Here is a 25,576-nt window from a genome sequence, read left to right on the forward strand (position 1 = left end):
TGGGTTAGCAGTATTTCTGTAGTACAGGCACCTAGTACTGTTCGGTTAGCAGTATTTCTGTAGTACAGGCACCTAGTACTGTTTGGTTAGTTGTATTTCTGTAGTACAGGCACCTAGTACTGTTGTTGGGTTAGCAGTGTTTCTGTAGTACAGGCACCTAGCACTGTTGTTGGGTTAGCAGTGTTTCTGTAGTACAGGCACCTAGCACTGTTGTTGGGTTAGCAGTGTTTCTGTATTACAGGCACAGAGTACTGTTGTTGGGTTAACAGTGTTTCTGTAGTACAGGCACCTAGTACTGTTGTTGGGTTAGCAGTGTTTCTGTATTACAGGCACAGAGTACTGTTGTTGGGTTAACAGTGTTTCTGTAGTACAGGCACCTAGTACTGTTGTTGGGTTAACAGTGTTTCTGTAGTACAGGTACCTAGTACTGTTGTTGGGTTAGCAGTGTTTCTGTAACACACATGAGAACAAAAGGCCACTGGATTGATGATATCATTCATGATATCATTCTGACAGGTCAATCTGATAGGCTACTTTTTATCTGGTGAACATATAATGGAGAATGTTTTTGGGAAAGCCTTTCCATCTACCAGAAGACAGTTAGGTCTATCATTACCAAAGCTATATTGTTTGAAACCTGGACCATTTTTCTTGATATTATGAGGCATGTCTTACCTTCAAAGTAGACAAGCCAAAAAACTACCATAGAAATGTTGAGGGAAATATTTTAGAAACTCATATTTCGTCTCTTGTTGTTCAAATCAACTTTCTTTCAATGTCTAGCATTCATTGTTTGAGTGCGGATTGGTGCTTATCACGGTAGAAGGCCGTTGCTTATCGTGCTAGAACAAAATACATACCTGCTGTGTGCGGATGAACCTGACTTTGTCTGACAACTTGACATTGAGCCAATCAGAAAGCACGAACCTCCACGTGGGGGAACGACAATAATTACTACTTCAGTTAAAATCACAGTCTAGTTCCAATAGCTTAAGGCTGGCATTTTACCGTAATGCTTTGTTTCCTAGGTGACGCTTATGGGCATCCTGCCTGCACTGGACCTGAACCAACTGGATCCCAAGCAAGTGTGGTGTCTGGTCCGTGCCTCTGCAGAAGCGGCGGCCGGCCTTGAACAGACGGCCCAACCCCTCGACAAGCTAGATAGGGAGATCATAATTTGGTTTGCCCAACTCCTTAATCGTCTTTCACCTGTTACTGTGCCTCCATTTGAAGAAAAGGGCAAAGGTAACTGAGGTGAGGAATTATGCAAACTAATGCGCTTGTTTGAAATGAGGATCTCCTTCACTTGCGCATCTTCATGCAAATTGTTTACAGGGGTGAACACTACAATGGTATGAATTGTTTTCATAACTATACGACTTAAATTGACATCTGATTTGGCCTGGTGTTCCTGCTACTCTTGCATGATTTGTTCAATAAAACATCTGACTTCCAAAATGCCGTGTCTTTCAAATGTGGGTTTCTCTTCTGCCTACCATGTGTTTGCTGATTGGGGACAGACTGGGTCTGGAGGAAAAGGGATTGTGGATCACACCACTTGTGGAAACAGATTTGTTTTCCTTTGTTTCTGGTAGTTGAAAGGTTGACTGCATTGCTTTTTGTTTAAATTCCTCGTTTTCATTGTCAACATACACAAACTTACCCCACCAGACATGCCACCAGGGGTCTTTTCACAGTCCCCAAATCCAGAACAAATTAAACGCACAGTATTATATAGAGCCATGATTGGATGGAACTCCCTTCCACATAGGGCAAGAGAACAGCAACTCGGGTTTAAAAAACAAAACAAAGCAATACCTCACGGCACAACGCCTCTCCCCCATGTGACCTACTGGTTGTGTGTCTGTACTGACATGTGACCTACTGGTTGTGTGTCCTGACATGTGACCTACTAGGTTGTATGTCTGTACTGACATGTGACCTACTGGTTGTGTATCTGTACTGACATGTGACCTACTGGTTGTGTGTCTGTACTGACATGTGACCTACTGGTTGTGTGTCCTGACATGTGACCTACTAGGTTGTATGTCTGTACTGACATGTGACCTACTGGTTGTGTGTCTGTACTGACATGTGACCTACTGGTTGTGTGTCTGTACTGACATGTGACCTACTGGTTGCGTGTCTGTACTGACATGTGACCTACTGGTTGTGTGTCTGTACTGACATGTGACCTACTGGTTGTGTGTCTGTACTGACATGTAACCTACTGGTTGCGTGTCTGTACTGACATGTGACCTACTGGTTGTGTGTCTGTACTGACATGTGACCTAATGGTTGTGTGTCTGTACTGACATGTGACCTACTGGTTGCGTGTCTGTACTGACATGTGACCTACTGGTTGTGTGTCTGTACTGACATGTGACCTACTGGTTGTGTGTCTGTACTGACATGTGACCTACTGGTTGTGTGTCTGTATTGACATGTGACCTACTGGTTGTGTGTCTGTACTGACATTGACCTACTGGTTGCGTGTCTGTACTGACATGTGACCTACTGGTTGCGTGTCTGTACTGACATGTGACCTACTGGTTGTGTGTCTGTACTGACATGTGACCTACTGGTTGTGTGTCTGTACTGACATGTGACCTACTGGTTGTGTGTCTGTACTGACATGTGACCTACTGGTTGTGTGTATGTACTGACATATGACCTACTGGTTGTGTGTCTGTACTGACATGTGACCTACTGGTTGTGTGTCTGTACTGACATGTGACCTACTGGTTGTGTGTATGTACTGACATGTGACCTACTGGTTGTGTGTCTGTACTGACATGTGACCTACTGGTTGTGTGTCTGTACTGACATGTGACCTACTGGTTGTGTGTCTGTATTGACATGTGACCTACTGGTTGTGTGTCTGTACTGACATTGACCTACTGGTTGCGTGTCTGTACTGACATGTGACCTACTGGTTGCGTGTCTGTACTGACATGTGACCTACTGGTTGTGTGTCTGTACTGACATGTGACCTACTGGTTGTGTGTCTGTACTGACATGTGACCTACTGGTTGTGTGTCTGTACTGACATGTGACCTACTGGTTGTGTGTATGTACTGACATATGACCTACTGGTTGTGTGTCTGTACTGACATGTGACCTACTGGTTGTGTGTCTGTACTGACATGTGACCTACTGGTTGTGTGTATGTACTGACATGTGACCTACTGGTTGTGTGTCTGTACTGACATGTGACCTACTGGTTGTGTGTCTGTACTGACATGTGACCTACTGGTTGTGTGTCTGTACTGACATGTGACCTACTGGTTGCGTGTCTGTACTGACATGTGACCTACTGGTTGTGTGTCTGTACTGACATGTGACCTACTGGTTGCGTGTCTGTACTGACATGTGACCTACTGGTTGCGTGTCTGTACTGACATGTGACCTACTGGTTGTGTGTCTGTACTGACATGTGACCTACTGGTTGTGTGTCTGTACTGACATGTGACCTACTGGTTGTGTGTCTGTACTGACATGTGACCTACTGGTTGTGTGTCTGTACTGACATGTGACCTACTGGTTGTGTGTCTGTACTGACATGTGACCTACTGGTTGCGTGTCTGTACTGACATGTGACCTACTGGTTGCGTGTCTGTACTGACATGTGACCTACTGGTTGTGTGTCTGTACTGACATGTGACCTACTGGTTGCGTGTATGTACTGACATGTGACCTACTGGTTGTGTGTCTGTACTGACATGTGACCTACTGGTTGTGTGTCTGTACTGACATGTGACCTACTGGTTGCGTGTCTGTACTGACATGTGACCTACTGGTTGCGTGTCTGTACTGACATGTGACCTACTGGTTGTGTGTACTGACATGTGACCTACTGGTTGCGTGTCTGTACTGACATGTGACCTACTGGTTGTGTGTCTGTACTGACATGTGACCTACTGGTTGTGTGTCTGTACTGACATGTGACCTACTGGTTGTGTGTCTGTACTGACATTGACCTACTGGTTGCGTGTCTGTACTGACATGTGACCTACTGGTTGTGTGTCTGTACTGACATTGACCTACTGGTTGCGTGTCTGTACTGACATGTGACCTACTGGTTGTGTGTATGTACTGACATGTGACCTACTGGTTGTGTGTCTGTATTGACATGTGACCTACTGGTTGTGTGTCTGTACTGACATGTGACCTACTGGTTGTGTGTCTGTACTGACATGTGACCTACTGGTTGTGTGTATGTACTGACATGTGACCTACTGGTTGTGTGTATGTACTGACATGTGACCTACTGGTTGTGTGTCTGTATTGACATGTGACCTACTGGTTGTGTGTCTGTATTGACATGTGACCTACTGGTTGTGTGTCTGTACTGACATGTGACCTACTGGTTGTGTGTCTGTATTGACATGTGACCTACTGGTTGTGTGTCTGTACTGACATGTGACCTACTGGTTGTGTGTATGTACTGACATGTGACCTACTGGTTGTGTGTATGTACTGACATGTGACCTACTGGTTGTGTGTCTGTACTGACATGTGACCTACTGGTTGTGTGTCTGTACTGACATGTGACCTACTGGTTGCGTGTCTGTACTGACATGTGACCTACTGGTTGCGTGTCTGTACTGACATGTGACCTACTGGTTGTGTGTCTGTACTGACATGTGACCTACTGGTTGTGTGTCTGTACTGACATGTGACCTACTGGTTGTGTGTCTGTACTGACATGTGACCTACTGGTTGTGTGTCTGTACTGACATGTGACCTACTGGTTGTGTGTCTGTACTGACATGTGACCTACTGGTTGCGCGTCTGTACTGACATGTGACCTACTGGTTGCGTGTCTGTACTGACATGTGACCTACTGGTTGTGTGTCTGTACTGACATGTGACCTACTGGTTGCGTGTATGTACTGACATGTGACCTACTGGTTGTGTGTCTGTACTGACATGTGACCTACTGGTTGTGTGTCTGTACTGACATGTGACCTACTGGTTGCGTGTCTGTACTGACATGTGACCTACTGGTTGCGTGTCTGTACTGACATGTGACCTACTGGTTGTGTGTACTGACATGTGACCTACTGGTTGCGTGTCTGTACTGACATGTGACCTACTGGTTGTGTGTCTGTACTGACATGTGACCTACTGGTTGTGTGTCTGTACTGACATGTGACCTACTGGTTGTGTGTCTGTACTGACATTGACCTACTGGTTGCGTGTCTGTACTGACATGTGACCTACTGGTTGTGTGTCTGTACTGACATTGACCTACTGGTTGCGTGTCTGTACTGACATGTGACCTACTGGTTGTGTGTATGTACTGACATGTGACCTACTGGTTGTGTGTCTGTATTGACATGTGACCTACTGGTTGTGTGTCTGTACTGACATGTGACCTACTGGTTGTGTGTCTGTACTGACATGTGACCTACTGGTTGTGTGTATGTACTGACATGTGACCTACTGGTTGTGTGTATGTACTGACATTGACCTACTGGTTGTGTGTCTGTATTGACATGTGACCTACTGGTTGTGTGTCTGTATTGACATGTGACCTACTGGTTGTGTGTCTGTACTGACATGTGACCTACTGGTTGTGTGTCTGTATTGACATGTGACCTACTGGTTGTGTGTCTGTACTGACATGTGACCTACTGGTTGTGTGTATGTACTGACATGTGACCTACTGGTTGTGTGTATGTACTGACATGTGACCTACTGGTTGTGTGTCTGTATTGACATGTGACCTACTGGTTGTGTGTCTGTATTGACATGTGACCTACTGGTTGTGTGTCTGTATTGACATGTGACCTACTGGTTGTGTGTATGTGTAACTGAGATGCACATATAAACCATGTAAATTGCCAAGTTGTTTTTTGTGTCAGACCCCAGTAAGACTAGCTGACATCGGCTAATGGGGATACTAAAAAAGTAAAAATATATATTCAACGACCTTAAGCATTTGAAAAACTACAAAAACCTTTTCTAACCAGGTCTGACCACCACGGGACACTGGGTGTAAACGATAGTGAAATGCTTCCTTGCAAGCTCTTTCCTCAACAGTAAATCAAATCAAATCAAATCTAATTTATTTATATAGCCCTTCGTACATCAGCTGATATCTCAAAGTGCTGTACAGAAACCCAGCCTAAAACCCCAAACAGCAAGCAATGCAGGTGTAGAAGCAGTACAGAATCAATATGAAAGAGTGACAGCAAATCATAGCACAGTCCATGTGTATGTTCCCATGGTATCAAGCATCTCCAATCCAATATTAAATCTAGAATGGGCTTCCTATTTCGCAACAAACCCATCCCTCACTCATGCTGCCAAACACCCTGGTAAAACTGACTATCCGCCAATTGACTTTGGCGATATCATTTACAAAATAGCCTCCAACTCTCAAATTGGATGCAGTCTATCACTTTTGGAATAACTGTCTCCAAAGTAATGACTCGGGACGTCGGGTTTGATATGAAAGCTTATTTTAGTAATAATACTTGTTCACGTTACATTTAACAACTTTAGATTCTACAGAGCAATGGAAGTAAGATGCTAGTGAAAGGTCAGCTTAATCACTTCACACCTGTACATAACTGGTGCGTTATCTCTCTCATTCCCTGTCGCAAGGCATTCTGGAACTTGCAGTCAAAAGCGTAATTCAAAACTAACCAATACAATTACATATGTAAATAACTGTAAAGAAATATCTTCAGATACAGCTCAATGAATTAACTTAAACATTAACTCTGCAACACATTAAAGTTTCAACACCCCCCCCCCCCCCCCCCGTCTAGATCTCTAGGCAGTCTATCAACTGAATAGGTCTCCTCAACAAAGTCCCTGAAGCAGTACGAACTGAACATGACCTAACTAGGCCATCTCGGCCTGGAAATAGTTCCTCAATCTTTCCTAGTTTCCAGGTTTGTCTGGGTGGGTGTGTTATCTTCTCCAATGAATACATTGTCACCCGCTTTCAGTGGGGTGGGCTGTGGTGTGTCACAACGGTGTGCTGACTTTAGATCCAGCAAGTAGTCTCTTCGCCAACTGTTCCAGAAACTGGTCACAAGTCTCTGCCTGTACTTCCATCTGTGTGAAAACTTTCCTCCTTGTTTAGCGTTGGGTGCTGAGTGTCAGCTGGAAATGGCTTTGGAGGCAAATAGGTTAGTCTTTTACCCACCAGGAAGTGTGCTGGGGCCAGGGATTGTGGTTCATCCACTTCATTGTGCACGAATGTCAGAGGCCTAGAATTTAGGATAGCTTCAACCTCTGTCAGGACTGTGCACATCGCTTCAAAATTGAGTGAAGCTCTCCCTAGAACCTTTCGCAGGCATTTTTTTACTGACCTGACGAGTCTTTCCCAGAATCCACCCCACCAGGCTGCTCGCTCTGCGATGAACCTTCAGGTGATGCCCCTTTCTGAGAAGAATGCCAAAAGTTGGGGCTCTTCGATTGCCTTCCGCAGCTCTTTCAAGTTCTGATCAGCTCTCCTGAACGTTTTTGCATTGACTGAGTAGATTACCTTGCATAATCCTCTCCTTGATATGAATCTTTTTAGAGCTATCAGGAATGTCTCTGTTGACTGATCTGAGACGAGTTCCAAATGCACTGCTATGGTTACAGCACAAGTGAACAGTGCAATGTATGACTTCTTCACAGAACCATTTTCTTTCACATAGAGGGGTCCTGCAAAATCGACACCTGTGACTTCGAATGGTGGGGATTCAGTTATTCTGTCTTTTGGTAAAGGCGCAGTGACCTGCTGTCTGGCCCTTGCCTTGAATCTCTTGCACACTATACATCTTGCCACTGTGCTCTTGACTAGCTGCCTAGCACGCATGATCCAGTATCGCTCTCTGATTTGCACTAGAGTGTCTCTTGCTCCAGAATGCATGACCTTCTCATGGTGGTACTGTATCAGCATTTCTGAGTATCTGTACTTATTGGGCAGATCCCATGGGTGCTGCTCTCTGAATGTGAAGTTGGACTGTTGCAGTCTTCCTCCAACACTGAGTAGTTCGTGTTCGTCCAAGGAACGGTTTCAGTTCTCTGATTTTACAGTCATTGTTTTGGCTTTTTCCTGCCTTCAGTAGTTTGATCTCCTGTCCAAAACTCTGTTGTTGTGTTACCTTAATCCAGTACTTTTCTGCATCGAACAGTTCATCAGCAGTCAGTTCACCTTGCATCTTTATGGTTGTACGAGTATTGGCTATGAATGTCTTTATCCAGGCGGTGACTCTGAACACTCTTTTCAGTTTTCTGTACCTTTCAAGCTCCAACACAGGTTCTGTGATGTCTGTGCTGTTTGCTGTGAGTTGTACAGTAACCTGGCAACTGGACTTGAGTTCTGTATTCACCTCTTCTGGAACCTTGTTATCATCAGTCTCTTCGGACTGATTGGGTGATGTCAGAATTCTGGGTCCATTCCACCATTGCTCGCTCTGTGTCCTCTTGTAGGGAGGTCAGCTGAATTAGTTGTCTCTTCAATATGTGACCATGACTCTGGATTGGTCATGGACTGGATTTCCGCTAATCTGTTCGCAACAAACTGTTTCCATTTCTGAGCTGAGCTGCAAATCCAATGCAGCACAATCATCGAGTGTGTACACATTTTTAACAGTTTTTTTTTCATTTTCAGTGTGGTCAACAAGTTGTTTGCTAGTCTCGCTCCAATCACAGCTCCCATGAGCTCCAGGCGTGGCAGCGTCATTTTCTTAAGTGGGGCTACCCTGGACTTGGATGCGACTAGACTTGTTGTTTCCCTGTCTTGTGACTCACCTTGTAAGTAAGCTACTGCACTGTAAGCCCTTTCACTTGCATCACAGAACACGTGTAGTTTCAGGGTGTGGTTATTCTGTGGCCGCATGTCTGTTCTGTACCACCTTGGTATGGTGAGCTGGTGTAACTGGGGTAGTTCTGAACACCACTGTTGCCATTCTCGTGTCAGATCAGGTGGTAATTCTTCCTCCCAGCTGAGCCCCCTCTCCCACATTTCCTGGAACATGCACTTGATCCTGATGGTGAAGGGAGTTAAGAAACCAAGAGGGTCGAAGATACCTGCAGACGACTGCAGAACACTTCTCTTTGTGTTTTCCTTTAGCCTTAGAATGCTCAGTAGTGTTCTGAGGTCAAACACAAAGTCATCCTTGTGTTTCTAGCGTCAACAGGTGGTCCGTTGTCGTACTCTCCTCCCATTTTGTTTTCAATTCAGGATAATTGGTCATCCATTTGCAGAGGTCCATGCCTGCAATCGACAGCATTCGCTTTGCAGTTGTTGTCACAAGGTAAGCCTCTTCAACATTGAGTGAACTTGCAATGAAGTCATCTACATAGAGTGACTCTCTCAGTATCCCTACAACTTCTGGTTGTTCTGTTTTATATTGTTTCAGGTGCTTCCTGATTATAGCTGACAGCAAAAATTGACTTGGGGAAGCTCCAAATACCACTCTTTTCATCCTCAGCACACGCAGCCCCTCTTCATTTTCTCCCCTTGGTGGGCCTGTGAGCCATAGAAATCTCACGACGTCTCTGTCTCGCTCTGCTAGGGATATCTGCAGGAAAGCTTTCTTGATGTCTGCCATGAATGCGATCTCATGTAGAATGAACTTTATCAGAACGCTGAGCAGATCCGGATTCAGGTTCGGTCCTGTGAGTAGACAGTCATTGAGAGATGGACAGCCATCTTCATGGGATCTCATGTAGTCTGAACCTTATCAGAACGCTGAGCAGATCCGGATTCATGTTCGGTCCTGTGAGTAGACAGTCATTGAGAGATGGACAGCCATCTTCATGGGATCTCATATAGTCTGAACCTTATCAGAACGCTGAGCAGATCCGGATTCAGGTTCGGTCCTGTGAGTAGACAGTCATTGAGAGATGGACAGCCATCTTCATGGAACGAGGCATCAAACACCACTCTCAGTTTTGTTGTCACCTTATCTTCTCGGAGTACTGCATGGTGAGGTAAGTAGTATTTTACGTTGTCTGCACTTGATGCGTTGTCCTTGGGCATGTCCTCTGCCATATCTTGTTGTAAGTAGTCCTCTACTACTTCATTGTATCTGCTGTACAACGTCACATCCTTCTTCAGTCTTTTCTTTAGACCTTCAAACCGTTTCTCAGCGAATCTATAGTTGGAGTTCTGGCATTTCTTGTTTCCATGGCAACTCCACATGGTATCGCCCATCTTTGAAAGTGGTTGTTTTTCTTCTAACCGTTGTAGAGCCTCGTTTTCCTCTGGGTTCTGTGTTTTCTCGCTTATAATACCCAGAGACTCAAGCTCCCAGAATGCGTGCAGTTGTTTGGAGACTAGTGTGTCTTCATCAAGTGGGATGAACATGCAGGTTGCCTCGGCGACACTTGACATGGACACGGGTCCCTGCACCGACCATCCAAAGGTGCTCTCTAAAGCAACTAGCGTCTCCGTCAGTCGCTCCACTCTGCCTTATACTAACTGCCAGTAGTAGTCTGCTCCTATCAGGACAGAGAGTTCAGGACCATTGTCATCTTCTGGAAAGTCTGTGAGCTGCAGTCCCTTTCTATTGAGCTCATGTTGAATCTGTACACCGGGAATCTTCATCACAGCTGTGCACACTTGTGGGGTTTCAATTGCCTCTATCTCTATTCTCTGCTGTTTGTCCCAGACATTCTCCAAGATGACTTGCATCTACAGAAACAGTAGGGGGTTGCACCTCACTCCTCTTACTGGTACACACAGCAATGTGATGTCTGCTTCCACATGTTGCACATGACACATCTTTGACCTTACAGAATTTTGCTATGTGTCTCTGTCCTAAACATACAAAGCATATTCCCATTTTCTTTAGTTTCTCTTTGCATGTAGCAATATTGTGGTCAGGGCAGTTTTCTGATTTGTGGTCTGCACTGACAGATTTGTTCCTTCTGGCTGGCTGTATGCAGTGCTACAGCAGAGGGCATGCTGGGTCTTTTTGTTTTCATTTCAATGGAGAAGCATGACTGGTTCCATGGTTTGCTCTCTTTCTGTTGGTTGCATGATCTTGTCATTTGTAGCGCTCTCTCCCTGTTCTGAACCTCTTTCTGTAGGAAACTGATCATCTCAGACACTTTCCATTCATTATCTACTCCCCTCTGACGACTATAGACAAGAGCTATGTCCTCTGGAATCATCTGCAGTAAGATTGGGCATAGTAGGCTTCCATAGGTTTCTGACACTACACCCAGTGATTCCAAGCTCCTAATCTGAATTTCACATTCATCATATAGCTGCCACAATGCATTTAGATCAGAGGATTTCTTCACAGGGGTGAGATTCAGCAGCTTTGACATATTAGCCCTAATCACAAGATCTTTCCTTACAAATATGCTATTGAGTAGAGCGATTGCATCATCATAGTTACTGTCTGTTAACATCAGTCCTGCTACTGCCTTTGCAGCTGGTCCGGTGAGATATGTTTTCAGATAGTTAAACTTCTCTTTATTACAGAGTGAATCATTGTTGTGAATAGCAGTCTCATACTGGCTCCAAAGTAATGCCTCGGGACGTCGGGTTTGATATGAAAGCTTATTTTAGTAATAATACTTGTTCACCAATACAATTACATATGTAAATAACTGTAAAGAAATATCTTTCGATACAGCTCAATGAATTAACTTAAACGTTAACTCTGTAACATATTAAAGTTACAACAATCACAGTGCCATCTGTTTTGTTAACAAAGCCCCATATACTTCCCACCACTGCGAACTGCACTCTCTCGTTGGCTGGCCCTCGCTTCATACTCATCGCCAAACCCACTGGCTCCAGTTCATCTACAAGTCTAGGTAAAGCCCCGCCTTATCTCAGTTCACTGGTTACCATAGCAGCATGCGCTCCAGCAGGTATATTTCCCTGGTAACCCCCAAAGCCAATTCCTCCTTTGGCCGCCTTTCATTCCAGTTCTCTGCTGCCAATGACTAGAACGAACGGCAAAAATCACTGAAGCTGGAGACTCTTTATCACCCTCACTAACTTCAAGCACCAGCTGTCAGAGCAGCTCACAGATCACTGCACCTGTACATAGCCCATCTGTAAAAAAAAAACAAAAAAATAATAACTAGCCTACTGATCTGACTGCACTTGTTATGTTAACAATAACACTGAAAATATCAAAAAAGAAGGACCAAGCGTTTTCAACAGGAGGGGGGGGGGGATCAAGCTGATTCTATAACATTTTACAGAGGCCAGTTCATGAAGGAAGGCTTGCTCATTAACGTTTTTTAGCAAGCGTCTATGACAAATCAGGACAGGTCGTTTCACAGAGCAGCCATTACGAAAGCGGTGATCAATAAGGTCATTACAGAAAACACCAGACTGATACCTATCAGGATTATTTGTGAGGGTGACATCAAGGAGAGTAGCCTTTTTTGGCTGTTTGGAGTCATACCTTGTGGTATTGCTGATAATCTGAGAAAGATGTAGGGAGTCCCATTGATTTAGGACTTGGTCAGGTGGTTTAAGCATGTCCCAGTTTAGGTCACCTAGCAGGACAAATTCAGACTTAGTGTAAGGGGCCATGAGAGAGCTTAGGGCAGGTAGATTACTGACCTGTGTTGATGGAGGACGATAGCACCAAGCAACAGTCAACAAAGAGATATTTGAAAGTTTGATGCTTTAAACAAGCAAATCAAATTGTTTGTGGACAGATTTGGTGGAGACAAATGAGCACTGAAGGTGATCCTTGGAAAAGATGGCCACTCCCCCACCTTTAGATGATCTGTTTTCTGAGGGTTGGCAGTCAAGACATTGAATTTTGGAACATTCTGAATAGGCCTACCACCGTGTGCACATTAATGCACTTAAAATGTGAAGAAATAATAGTTTTTCAACATTTGGATCCTAACATTCTGATCTGTTCCATCAGCCTTATGAATTGATACAGCATATACCTCCACTATACTACTTTGATACACATCAGTGGGGGTTAAGAATTGAGTACACAAAATGTCCATTGAAAACAAAGTGGTACACCTGCGTATATCCTCCATTACACCACTAACTGTACGATTTGAGAAGAGCGCTTCTCCCTCACTGCTTTTGCCTTTTCACATCACCTTCCGTAGACCGGTGCACTGCGGTTCAGGTTAGTAGAACTTCCTCATAGGCTGCATTACAAAGGCATCCCAATTCTGATATTTTTTTTCACAAATTAGTCTTTTGACCAATCAGCTCTGAAAAAGATCTGATGTGAAAAGATCTGATGTGATTGCTCAAAACACAAATACTTGGAAAAACGATTAGAATTGGGCTCCCTGTGTAACACAGCAATAGGTCAGTTTCTACAGCTAAAGTGAGGCAACGCAACAACCAATGGTTGCGTGCCACATCATCAACTGTGTCATCCTCTGACATATGATGTGGTTAGCTGATACTTAAAATACCTATCAAGGCGATGTAAGATCTGGCAGACTTCAGCAACGTCTTAGCTTTGGAAAGTGGCTGAAGTCTGTTTGGATGCAATCACAAACTACCTCATAGTCTGTTTGGTCCCAGCCACACAGGCTGTGTTTACACAGGGAGCCCAATTCTGACCTTTTGCCCTGCGTTGCTGGCAAAACGGCTGACCTGATTGGTGAATAAGACCAATTAGTGGGAAAAAGATCAGAATTTGGCAGCTACAGATGAATGAACATGTATGAAATGTAATATGCGTTCATCAATTGTCTGTTTTTTTGTAAGTTGTTGAACTGAATTTGGTCTCTTTCTTTTGTCGTCCAATTTTCCCTCTGTTGTTCACCATACGGCAACTGATGACTGCACCTAATCACATTTGGGAAATTGAACCAATGGAAATGAAGTTCATTGGCTGACAGCTGTACATAATTAGCCAGCCAGGGTAGAAGGGTCTGGGATTCCTTTATGAGGTGCAACCAAAACAGCTGTTAGAAATAGCAACCGGGATATTCTGGCAGGCTGTCGAGAATTAGTTCTTGAATACTGTTGTGGTTTTGATCACTAAAATGGCTGTGACTTTTGGACTCTCTTTGAGGTTAGTTTTTCAATGCGTTCATCTGGTTGGTTTACCATGTCTTAAAGTGTTCACTGGTTATTTATGTTTAACTGTGACTGTTTTGTAGTGTTTCTTGGATTTGTTGCCTGCTAATTGGAGGGATAACTTGTTTTACACTTAAAGGTGCGTTTTGCTTTACACTAATTCAGGTCAAATCACAGGTCTAGTTCCGATCCAAATGAAGGCTGGCATTTTTACCACAATGTTTTCTTTGTTTCCTAGGTAACGCTCATGGGCATCCTGCCTACACTGGACCTGAACCAACTGGATCGTATGCCCAAGCAAGTGTGGTGTCTGGTCCAAATGCTAAAGCTACTGGCCAAAATGCCACGTCAGCAGAAGCTACTGGCCACAATGCCACGTCAGCAGAAGCTACTGGCCACAATGCCACGTCAGCAGAAGCTACTGGCCACAATGCCACGTCAGCAGAAGCTACTGGCCACAATGCCATGTCAAGTGTAAAGTCCGGCCCCGGCGCCTCAGCAGAAGCAACAGGCCCCAGCGCCTCAGCAGAAGCAACAGGCCCCGGCGCCTCAGCAGAAGCAACAGGCCCCGGCGCCTCAGCAGTAGCGTCCGGCCCCGGCACCTCAGCAGTAGCAACAGGCCCCGGCGCCTCAGCAGAAGCGACAGGCCCCCGCGCCTCGTCAGCAGAAGCTACTGGCCACAATGTCACGTCAGCAGAAGCTACTGGCCACAATGCCATGTCAAGTGTAAAGTCCGGCCCCGGCGCCTCAGTAGAAGCAACAGGCCCCGGCGCCTCAGCGGTAGCGTCTGGCCCCGGCGCCTCAGCAGAAGCAACAGGCCCCGGCGCCTCAGCAGAAGCAACAGGCCCCGGCGCCTCAGCAGAAGCGACAGGCCCCCGCGCCTCGTCAGCAGAAGCTACTGGCCACAATGTCACGTCAGCAGAAGCTACTGGCCACAATGCCATGTCAAGTGTAAAGTCCGGCCCCGGCGCCTCAGCAGAAGCAACAGGCCCCGGCGCCTCAGCGGTAGCGTCCGGCCCCAGCGCCTCAGCAGAAGCAACAGGCCCCGGCGCCTCAGCAGAAGCAACAGGCCCCGGCGCCTCAGCAGAAGCAACAGGCCCCGGCGCCTCAGCAGTAGCGTCCGGCCCCGGCACCTCAGCAGTAGCAACAGGCCCCGGCGCCTCAGCAGAAGCGACAGGCCCCCGTGCCTCGTCAGCAGAAGCTACTGGCCACAATGTCACGTCAGCAGAAGCTACTGGCCACAATGCCATGTCAAGTGTAAAGTCCGGCCCCGGCGCCTCAGTAGAAGCAACAGGCCCCGGCGCCTCAGCAGAAGCAACAGGCCCCGGCGCCTCAGCAGAAGCAACAGGCCCCGGCGCCTCAGCGGTAGCGTCCGGCCCCGGCGCCTCAGCAGAAGCGTCCGGCCCCGGCGCCTCAGCAGAAGCGGCAGGCCCCGGCGCCTCAGCAGAAGCGGCAGGCCCCGGCGCCTCAGCAGAAGCGGCAGGCCCCGGCGCCTCAGCAGAAGCGGCAGGCCCCGGCGCCTCAGCAGAAGCGGCAGGCCCCGGCGCCTCAGCAGAAGCGGCAGGCCCCGGCGCCTCAGCAGAAGCGACAAGCCTTGAACAGACGGCCCGACCACTCAACTAGGGAGATCATAATTTGGTTTGGCCAACTCTTTAATCGTCTTATCCCTGTTACCTTTACCCTTTTCTGCAAGAGGCACAGTAACTGAGGTGGGGAAATGTGTGAACTAATGCGCTTGTTTGAAATGAGGATCTCCTTCACTTGTACATCGTCATGCAAATTGTATACAGAGGTGGATGATACAATGTTATGAATCGTTTTTATAAACATACGACTAAATTGACTTCTGTATGTAGCGATATTGCTGACACACTTTTAGGTTCTACGGTTATGCTTTTGATTTAGCCTGGTGTTCCTGCTACTCTTGCATGATTTGCTCAATAAACCATTTGACTTTCAAAAAACCTTGTCCTTAAAATATAATCTCTTCTGCCTACCATGTGCTTGCTGTTTGGTAACAGACTGTGGGCCTGGAGTAAAAGGGAATTTGCGTTTTTGTTATACACTTGTCTAAACCGATTTGTTTCTGGTAGTTTGTTCTAAAGTTTTCTAACTTGTCAGAGCTCCCTCATATGTTCATACACTACCTGTCCCTTAGTGTAGGCTGTTAAACAGTAATCTGCCTTTTACCACCAATGCCTAAAGAATGTGAATGCAGTGTAACTCATCGTCCCATTACCTGTCACTAACCTGTCCCAGGGACGCTGAAGTTTCTCCTTGACCTTATTCAGAAACATTAAATCAACTTGATACATTCTGACTGTTCTACAATGTTGGTCTGGCCAGACACATGGATGCAATCATATGCGTTCATTTATTTCAGCTGTGAAAAGTACTCCACTTGAAGTCGTTCAGACATTCCTTATGTCAACTCTCAATGTGGTCTTCTGCACAATCCATTTCTACACTACCACAATGAGGTTGCACTCGCAGAAGCCCCTGACAGGAACTTCAATAGATTTTATAAAGGTGCTCTTAAGCTCTCACTTTGTACAACATTATCTAGAGACATAAATATGAATTTGTTCTTTAGCCTGGCTGGTGACTTGCTTTTTTTGGTATCAAGGTGTCCAACAATTTCAAGAAACACTTAGCGTTCTGACATTTTAGGACTGTCAAGCAACTAACCTCAGGGGAAAAAAACATCCTCACTGTCAGCTTTGTAATTTTCAGCAAACTTGATGGACAAAAATGTGTATGAACATAAGATTCAACAACAAACTGAACAAGTTCCACAAACATGTGACTAACAAATGGAATAATGTGTCCAGGAACAAAGGGGGGGGTCAAAAGTAACTATCTGTTGTGGACACCAGATGTATTAAGAACTGCAGTGCATCTCATGGACTGCACCAGATTTGCCAGTTCTTGCTGTGAGATATTACCCCACTCGTCCAGCAAGGCACCTGCAAGATCCCAGACATTTCTGGGGGGAATGGTCCTCACCCTCCGATCCAACAGGTCCTAGACGTGCTCAATGGGATTGAGTTCCGGTCTCTTTGCTGGCAATGTCAGAACGCTGACATTCCTGTCTTGCAGGAAATCACGCATAGAACGAGCAGTATGGATGGTGGCATTGTCATGCTGGAGGGTCATGTCAGGATGAGTCTGCAGGAAGGGAACCACATGAGGGAGGAGGATGTCTTCCCTGTAACGCACAGCGTTGAGATTGCCTGCATGACAACAAGCTCCGTCCGATGATGCTGTGACACACCGCCCCAGACCATGACGGACCCTCCACCTCCAAATGGATCCCACTCCAGAGTTCAGGCCTCGTGTAACGCTCAAACGTGAATCCGACCATCACCCCCGGTGAGACAAAACCGCACCTCGTCAATGTAGAACACTTTTTGCCAGTCTTGTCTAGACCAGCGATGGTGGGTTTGTGCCCATAGGCGACGTTGTTGCCTGTGATGTCTGGTGAGGACCTGCCTTACAACAGGCCTACAAGCCCTCAGTCCAGCCTCTCTCAGCCTATTGCGGACAGCCTGAGCACTGATGGAGGGATTGTGCGTTCCTGGTGCAGCTCGGGCAGTTGTTGCCTTCCTGTACCTGTCCTGCAGGTGTGATGTCCGCATGTTCCGATCCTGTGCAGGTGTTGTCACACGTGGTCTGCCACTCCGAGGACGATCAGCTGTCCGTCTTGCATCAATATAGCGCTGTCGTAGGCGTCTCACAGTACAGACATTGCAATATTTTGCCCTGGTAATCTGCAGTCCTCATGCCTCCTTGCAGCATACCTAAGGCACGTTCACTCAGATGAGCAGGGACCCTGGGCATCTGTATTTTGGTGTCAGTAGAAAGGCCTCTTTTGTGTTTTAAGTTTTCATAACTGTGACCTTAATTGCCTACCGTCTGTAAGCTGTTAGTGTCTTAACGACCGTTCGACAGGTGCATGTTCATTAAATGTTTATGGTTCATTGAACAAACATGGGAAACAATGTTTAAGCCCTTACAATGAAGATCTGTGAAGTTATTTGGATTTTTACAATTTATCTTTGAATGACAGGGTCCTGAAAACGGGACTTTTAGTTTCTGACAATTTGTTCATGGAGGAATTAAATCTAAAGCTGCAAGTGTGGACTCTAGTAAAATGTTTGATTAAAGCACTACATTTGTCACAGAGGGAGACGTCCTCTGGCGCTGCTTTGAAACCTTTTTTTGGTGGGGGTGGGGGGGGTCTGAATGATTTGGATTCTGTGATCATTTATCCATGATCAGATCGATCTGAGTTTATAAACATTTTGTTCTGAAAATAATCTAATGACATTAATCTGATCCACATGTCACAGAATCCAGTTTGAGTGCTTTGAACAGGCCTACACCTTGCCATTTACTGGACAGGTTGAGGTACTACTCCTACACTTTCATAGGGAAACATGAGTAAACTGTAGTGAACAAAAATAAACACAACTTGTAAAGTGTTGATCCCATGTTTCATGAGCTGAAATAAAAGATCTGTTGCCAGAGGATTTAATGTTCAGTTTTTTACGATAAGCCGCCTCCAACTTGGCAGCACGTCCAACCGGCCTCCCAACCACAGACCACGTGTAACCACGCCAACCAAGGACATCCACAACCGGCTTCTTTACCTGTGGGATCGTCTGAGACCAGCCATCCGGACAGCTGATGACACTAAGGGGCATTTCTGTCTGTAATAAAGCCCTTTTGTGGGGAAAACTCATTCTGATTGGCAGGGCTTGGCTCTCAAGTGTGCCAGGCCCACCCACATCAAATCAAATTTGAATTGTTCACATACACATGGTTAGCAGATGTTAATGCGTGTGTAGCGAAATGCTTGTGCTTCTAGTTCCGACCATGCAGTAATATCTAACAACTAATCTAACCTAAAAATTTCACAACAACTACCTTATACACACAAGTGTAAAGGAATGAATCAGTAATGAATATGTAAATAAAAATATATGAATGAGAGATTGCCGAACGGCATAGGCAAGATAAAGTAGATGGTATAGAGTACAGTATATACATATGAGATGAGTAATGTAGGGTATGTAAACATTATATAATGTGGCATTGTTTAAAGTAGCTAGTGATACATTTATTACATCAATTTTTCCATTACTAAAGTGGCTAAAGATTTGAATCAGTATGTTGGCAGCAGCCACTCAATGTTAGTGATGGCTGTTGAACAGTTTGATGGCCTTGAGATTGAAAACCAGCTTCTGTCTCTCGGTCCCCGCTTTGATGCACCTGTACTGACCTCGCCTTCTGGATGATAGCGGGGTGAACAGGCAGTGGCTCGGGTGTTTGTTGTCCTTGATGATATTTTTTGCCTTCCTGTGACATCGGGTGGTGTAGGTGTCTTGGAGGGCAGGTAGTTTACCCCGGTGATCCGTTGTGCAGTCCTCACTACCCTCTGGAGAGCCTTACGGTATGGGCAGAGCAGTTCTTCATTGTAAAGGGCTTAAACATTGTTTCCCATGCTTGTTCAATGAACCACAAGAGATGAACCACCCAGTTATGAAAACGTAGGACACAAAAGAGGCCTTTCTACTGACTCTGAAAAAACACCAAAATAAAGATGCCCAGGGTCCCTGCTCATCTGCGTGAACGTGCCTTAGGTATGCTGCAAGGAGGCATGAGGACTGCTGATGTGGCCAGGGCAATAAATGTCCGTACTGTGAGACGCCTATGACAGCGCTACATTGAGACAAGACGGACAGCTGATTGTCCTCGGAGTGGCAACACCTGCACAGGACCAGTACATGCGAACATCACACCTGCAGGACAGGTACAGGAAGGCAACTGCCCGAGTTGCACCAGGAACGCACAATCCCTCCATCAGTGCTCAGACTGTCTGCAATAGGCTGAGAGAGGCTGGACTGAGGGCTTGTAGGCCTGTTGTAAGGCAGGTCCTCACCAGACATCACAGGCAACAACGTCGCCTATGGGCACAAACCCACCGTCGCTGGTCTAGACAAGACTGGCAAAAAGTGCTCTTCACTGACAAGTCACGGTTTTGTCTCACCGGGGGTGATAGTCGGATTCGCGTTTGAGCGTTACACCGAGGCCTGTACTCTGGAGCAGGATTGATTGAGGTAGAGGGTCCGTAATGGTTTGGGGCGGTGTGTCATAGCATCATCGGACGGAGCTTGTTGTCATGCATGCAATCTCAACGCTGTGCGTTACAGGGAAGACATCCTCGTCCGTCATGTGGTACCCTTTCTGCAGACAACCCTCCAGCATGACAATGCCACCAGCCATACTTTTTGTTCTGTGAGTGATTTCCTGCAAGACAGGAATGTCAGTGTTCTGCCATTGCCAGAAAAGAGACCGGAACTCAATCCCATTGAGCACGTCTAGGATAATTTTGTACAAAGTGAGAGCTTAAGTGCACCTTTTAAAATCTATTGAAGTTCCTGCCAGGGGCTTCTGCAAGTGCAACCTCATTGTGGTAGTGTAGAAATGGATTGTGCAGAAGACCACATTGAGAGTTGACATAAGGAATGTCTGAACGACTTCAAGTGGAGTACTTTTCACAGCTGAAATAAATGAACGCATATGATTGCATCCATGTGTCTGGCCAGACCAACATTGTAGAACAGTCAGAATGTATCAAGTTGATTTAATGTTTCTGAATAAGGCCAAGGAGAAACTTCAGCGTCCCTGGGACAGGTTAGTGACAGGTAATGGGACGATGAGTTACACTGCAGTCACATTCTTTAGGCATTGGTGGTAAAAGGCAGATTACTGTTTATCAAACAGCCTACACTAAGGGACAGGTAGTGTATGAACATATGAGGGAGCTCTGACAAGTTAGAGAACTTTAGAATTTGAACTACCAGAAACAAATCTGTTTAGACAAGTGTATAACAAAAACGCAAATTCCCTTTTACTCCAGGCCCACAGTCTGTTACCAAACAGCAAGCACATGGTAGGCAGAAGAGATTATATTTTAAGGACAAGGTTTTGAAAGTCAAATGGTTTATTGAGCAAATCATGCAAGAGTAGCAGGAACACCAGGCTAAATCAAAAGCATAACCGTAGAACCTAAAAGTGTGTCTGCAATATCGCTACATCAGAAGTCAATTTAGTCGTATGTTTATAAAAACGATTCATAACATTGTATCATCCACCTCTGTATACAATTTGCATGACGATGTACAAGTGAAGGAGATCCTCATTTCAAACAAGCGCATTAGTTCGCACATTTCCCCACCTCAGTTACCTTTACTGTGCCTCTAGCAGAAAAGGGTAACAGGGATAAGACGATTAAGGAGTTGGCCAAACCAAACTATGATCTCCCTAGTTGAGTGGTCGGGCCGTCTGTTCAAGGCTTGTCGCTTCTGCTGAGGTGCCGGGGCCGGACGCTTCTGCTGAGTGGCCTGAAGCTCCTGCTGAGTGGCCTGAAGCTTCCGCTGAGGCGCCTGAAGCTTCCGCTGAGGCGCCTGAAGCTTCTGCTGAGGCGCCGGGGCCTGAAGCTTCTGCTGAGGCGCCGGGGCCTGAAGCTTCTGCTGAGGCGCCGGGGCCTGAAGCTTCTGCTGAGGCGCCGGGGCCTGAAGCTTCTGCTGAGGCGCCGGGGCCTGAAGCTTCTGCTGAGGGGCCGGACTTCACACTTGACGTGGCATTGTGGCCAGTAGCTTCCGCTGACGTGGCTTTGTGGCCAGTTGCTTCCGCTGTCGTGGCATTGTGGCCAGTAGCTTCCGCTGACGTGGCATTGTGGCCAGTAGCTTCCGCTCACGTGGCATTGTGGCCAGTAGCTTCCGCTCACGTGGCATTGTGGCCAGTAGCTTCCGCTCACGTGGCATTGTGGCCAGTAGCTTCCGCTCACGTGGCATTGTGGCCAGTAGCTTTAACATTTGGACCAGACACCACACTTGCTTGGGCATAGGATCCAGTCGGTTCAGGTCCAGTGTAGGCAGGATGCCCATGAGCGTTACCTAGGAAACAAAGAGAACATTGTGGTAAAATGCCAGCCTTCATTTGGATCGGAACTAGACCTGTGATTTGACCTGAATTAGTGTAAACCAAAACGCACCTTTAAGTGTAAAACAAGTTATCCCTCCAATTAGCAGGCAACAAATCCAAGAAACACTACAAAACAGTCAGACAGTTAAACATAAATAACCAGTGAAGACTAAGACAAGGTAAACAAACCAGATGAACGCATTGAAAAACTAACCTCAAAGAGAGTCCAAAAGTCACAGCCATTTTAGTGATCAAAACCACAACAGTATTCAAGAACTAATTCTCGACAGCCTGCCAGAATATCCCTGTTGCTATGTCAAACAGCTGTTTTGGTTGCACCTCATAAAGGAATCCCAGACCCTTCTCACCTAACTGGCTAATTATGTACAGCTGTCAGCCAATGAACTTCATTTCCATTGGTTCAATTTCCCAAATGCGATTAGGTGCAGTCATCCGTTGACATATGGTGAACAACAGAGAGAGAATTGGACGACAAAAGAAAGAGACCAAATTCAGTTTTCACCAATCAGATCAGCTGTTTTGCCAGCAAAGGATCAGGATTGGGCTCCCTGTGTGGCTGGGACCAAACAGACTATGAGGTAGTTTGTGATTGCATCCAAACAGACTTCAGCCAATTTCCAAAGCTTAGACGTTGCTGAAGTCTGCCAGATCTTACATCGCCTTGATAGGTATTTTAAGTATCAGCTAACCACATCATATGTCAGAGGATGACACAGTTGATGATGTGGCACGCAACCATTGGTTGTTGCGTTGCCTCACCCTTAGCTGTAGAAACTGACCTATTGCTGGTTACACAGGGAGCCCAATTCTAATCGTTTTTCCAATTATTAATGTTTTGAGCAATCGCATCAGATCTTAGTCAAAAGACTAATTAGTGAAAAAAAAATATCAGAATTGGGATGCCTTGGTAATGCAGCCTATGAGGGAGTTCTACTAACCTGAACCGCAGTGCACCGGTCTACGGAAGGTGATGTGAAAAGGCAAAAGCAGTGAGGGAGAAGCGCTCTTCTCAAATCGTACAGTTAGTGGTGTAATGGAGGATATACGCAGGTGTACCACTTTGTTTTCAATGGACATTTCGTGTACTCAATTCTTAACCCCCACTGATGTGTATCAAAGTAGTATAGTGGAGGTATATGCTGTATCAATTCATAAGGCTGATGGAACAGATCAGAATGTTAGGATCCAAATGTTGAAAAACTATTATTTCTTCACATTTTAAGTGCATGAATATGCACACGGTGGTAGGCCTATTCAGAATGTTCCAAAATGCAATGTCTTGACTGCCAACCCTCAGAAAACAGATCATCTAAAGGTGGGGGAGTGGCCATCTTTTCCAAGGATCACCTTCAGTGCTCAGTTGTCTCCACAAAATCTGTGCCCAAATCTGGTAAGCCTATTCAGAATGTTCCAAAATGCACACCGCACCAGAGCAGGCTGGTGGGAGGAGCAATAGGAGGACGGGCTGATTGTAATGGCTGGAATGGCATCAATGGAACGGAGTCAAACATATCAAACATATTTGAAACTCTGTTCCATCAATTCCATTCAAGGCCATGAAAATAAGCCCATCCTCCTATAGCTCCTCTGCTACACCTCACATTTGAGCAGTTTTATGTACAGATACTTGGACAGAGATGGTAATATCCATTATAGATCAGACACACCGGTAGGATTGTCTAATGTTTGCCTGCCAATTAGTATTTAGCACCTTCTGAACAGTGTCTGCAGTCAATCTCTTAGGGTCGGCAGTCAATCTCTTGACTGCCAACCCTCAGAAAACAGATCATCTAAAGGTGGGGGAGTGGCCATCTTTTCCAAGGATCACCTTCTGTGCTCATTTGTCTCCACCAAATCTGTCCACAAACAATTTGATTTGCTTATTTAAAGCATCAAACATTCAAATATCTCTTTGTTGACTGTTGCTTGGTGCTATCGTCCTCCATCAACACGGGTCAGTAATCTACCTGCCCTAAGCTCTCTCATGGCCCCTTACACTAAGTCTGAATTTGTCCTGCTAGGTGACCTAAACTGGGACATGCTTAAACCACCTGACCAAGTCCTAAATCAATGGGACTCCCTACATCTTTCTCAGATTATCAGCAATACCACAAGGTATGACTCCAAACACCCAGAAAAGGCTACTCTCCTCGATGTCACCCTCACAAATAATCCTGATAGTTATCAGTCTGGTGTTTTCTGTAATGACCTTAGTAATCACCATTTTCGTAATGGCTGCTCTGTGAAACGACCTGTCCTGATTTGTCATAGACGCTTGCTAAAAAACTTTAATGAGCAAGCCTTCCTTCATGAACTGGCCTCTGTAAAATGGTATAGAATCAGCTTGATCCCCCCCCTGTTGAAAACTCTAGGTCCTTCTTTTTTGATATTTTCAGTGTTATTGTTAACATAACAAGTGCAGTCAGATCAGTAGGCTAGTTTTTGTTTGTTGTTTTTAATTAAACCTTTATTTAACCAGATAGGCTAGTTGAGAACAAGTTCTCATTTACAACTGCGACCTGGCCAAGATAAAGCAAAGCAGTTCGACACATACAACAGAGTTTCACATGGAATAAACAAACATACAGAATAATACAGTAGAAAAAAATAAATATATATATATATATATATACAGTGTGTGCAAATGAGGTAAGATAAGGGAGGTAAAGGCAATAAAATAGGCCATGGTGGCGAGGCAATTATGATATAGCAATTAAACACTGGAGTGATAGATGTGCAGAAGATGAATGTGCAAGTAGAGATACTGGGGTGCAAAGAAGCAAAATAAATAAATGAATACAGTATGGGGATGAGGTAGATGGATGGGTTATGTACAGATGGGCTATGTACAGGTGCAATGATCTGTGAGCTGCTCTGACAGCTGGTGCTTGAAGTTAGTGAGGGAGATAAAGAGTCTCCAGCTTCAGTGATTTTTGCAGTTCGTTCCAGTCATTGGCAGCAGAGAACTGGAATGAAAGACGGCCAAAGGAGGAATTGGCTTTGGGGGTTACCAGTGAAATATAGATGATTAAGGAGTTGGCCAAACCAAATTATGATCTCCCTAGTTGAGTGGTCGGGCCATCTGTTCAAGGCTTGTCGCTTCTGCTGAGGCGCCGGGACCTGTCGCTTCTGCTGAGGCGCCGGGGCCATACGCTTCTGCTCAGGCGTCGGGGCCTCAAGTCAAAGTCAATTGGCGGATAGTCAGTTTTACGAGGGTGTTTGGCAGCATGAGTGAGGGATGCTTTGTTGCGAAATAGGAAGCCCATTCTAGATTTAATTTTGGATTGGAGATGCTTGCTACCATGGGAACATACACATGGACTGTGCTATGATTTGCAGTCACTCCCCTCTTTCTATGTCCTTTCTCTCTGTTTCTTTCATATTGATTCTGTACTGTTGAGGAAAGAGCTTGCAAGGAAGCATTTCACTATATCGTTTACACCCAGTGTCCTGTGCTGGTCAGACCTGGGTAGAAAAGGTTGTAGTTTTTCAAATGCTTAAAACTTGAGGATAGGGGGCAGTATTTTCACTTTGGATGAATTACGTGCCCATAGTAAACTTTATCCT

General features: G+C 45.6%; 1 protein-coding gene and 1 long non-coding RNA gene across 2 annotated transcripts; one reads left to right on the plus strand and one right to left on the minus strand.

Moving 5' to 3' along the window:
* Positions 1-13,836: 13,836 nt before the first annotated feature.
* LOC109886312 (polysialoglycoprotein-like) lies at positions 13,837-16,035 on the plus strand. The gene is made up of 4 exons (XM_031800517.1): positions 13,837-13,991; positions 14,080-14,135; positions 14,235-14,776; positions 16,018-16,035. Exons 1-4 carry the CDS (start codon positions 13,963-13,965, stop codon positions 16,033-16,035), a joined length of 645 nt encoding a protein of 214 aa, XP_031656377.1. The 5' UTR covers positions 13,837-13,962.
* A 4,952-nt stretch (positions 16,036-20,987) lies between these two features.
* On the minus strand, positions 20,988-22,344 carry LOC116356155 (uncharacterized). Its single transcript, XR_004204616.1, has 3 exons — positions 22,203-22,344; positions 22,059-22,114; positions 20,988-21,960 (listed from the first exon to the last, which is right to left on the minus strand). It is a non-coding gene; the product is annotated as an uncharacterized LOC116356155 (long non-coding RNA).
* Between the last annotated feature and the right edge of the window lie 3,232 nt (positions 22,345-25,576).

Source organism: Oncorhynchus kisutch, linkage group LG21 (genome assembly GCF_002021735.2).
Source record: "Oncorhynchus kisutch isolate 150728-3 linkage group LG21, Okis_V2, whole genome shotgun sequence".
Lineage (NCBI taxonomy): Eukaryota > Metazoa > Chordata > Actinopteri > Salmoniformes > Salmonidae > Oncorhynchus > Oncorhynchus kisutch.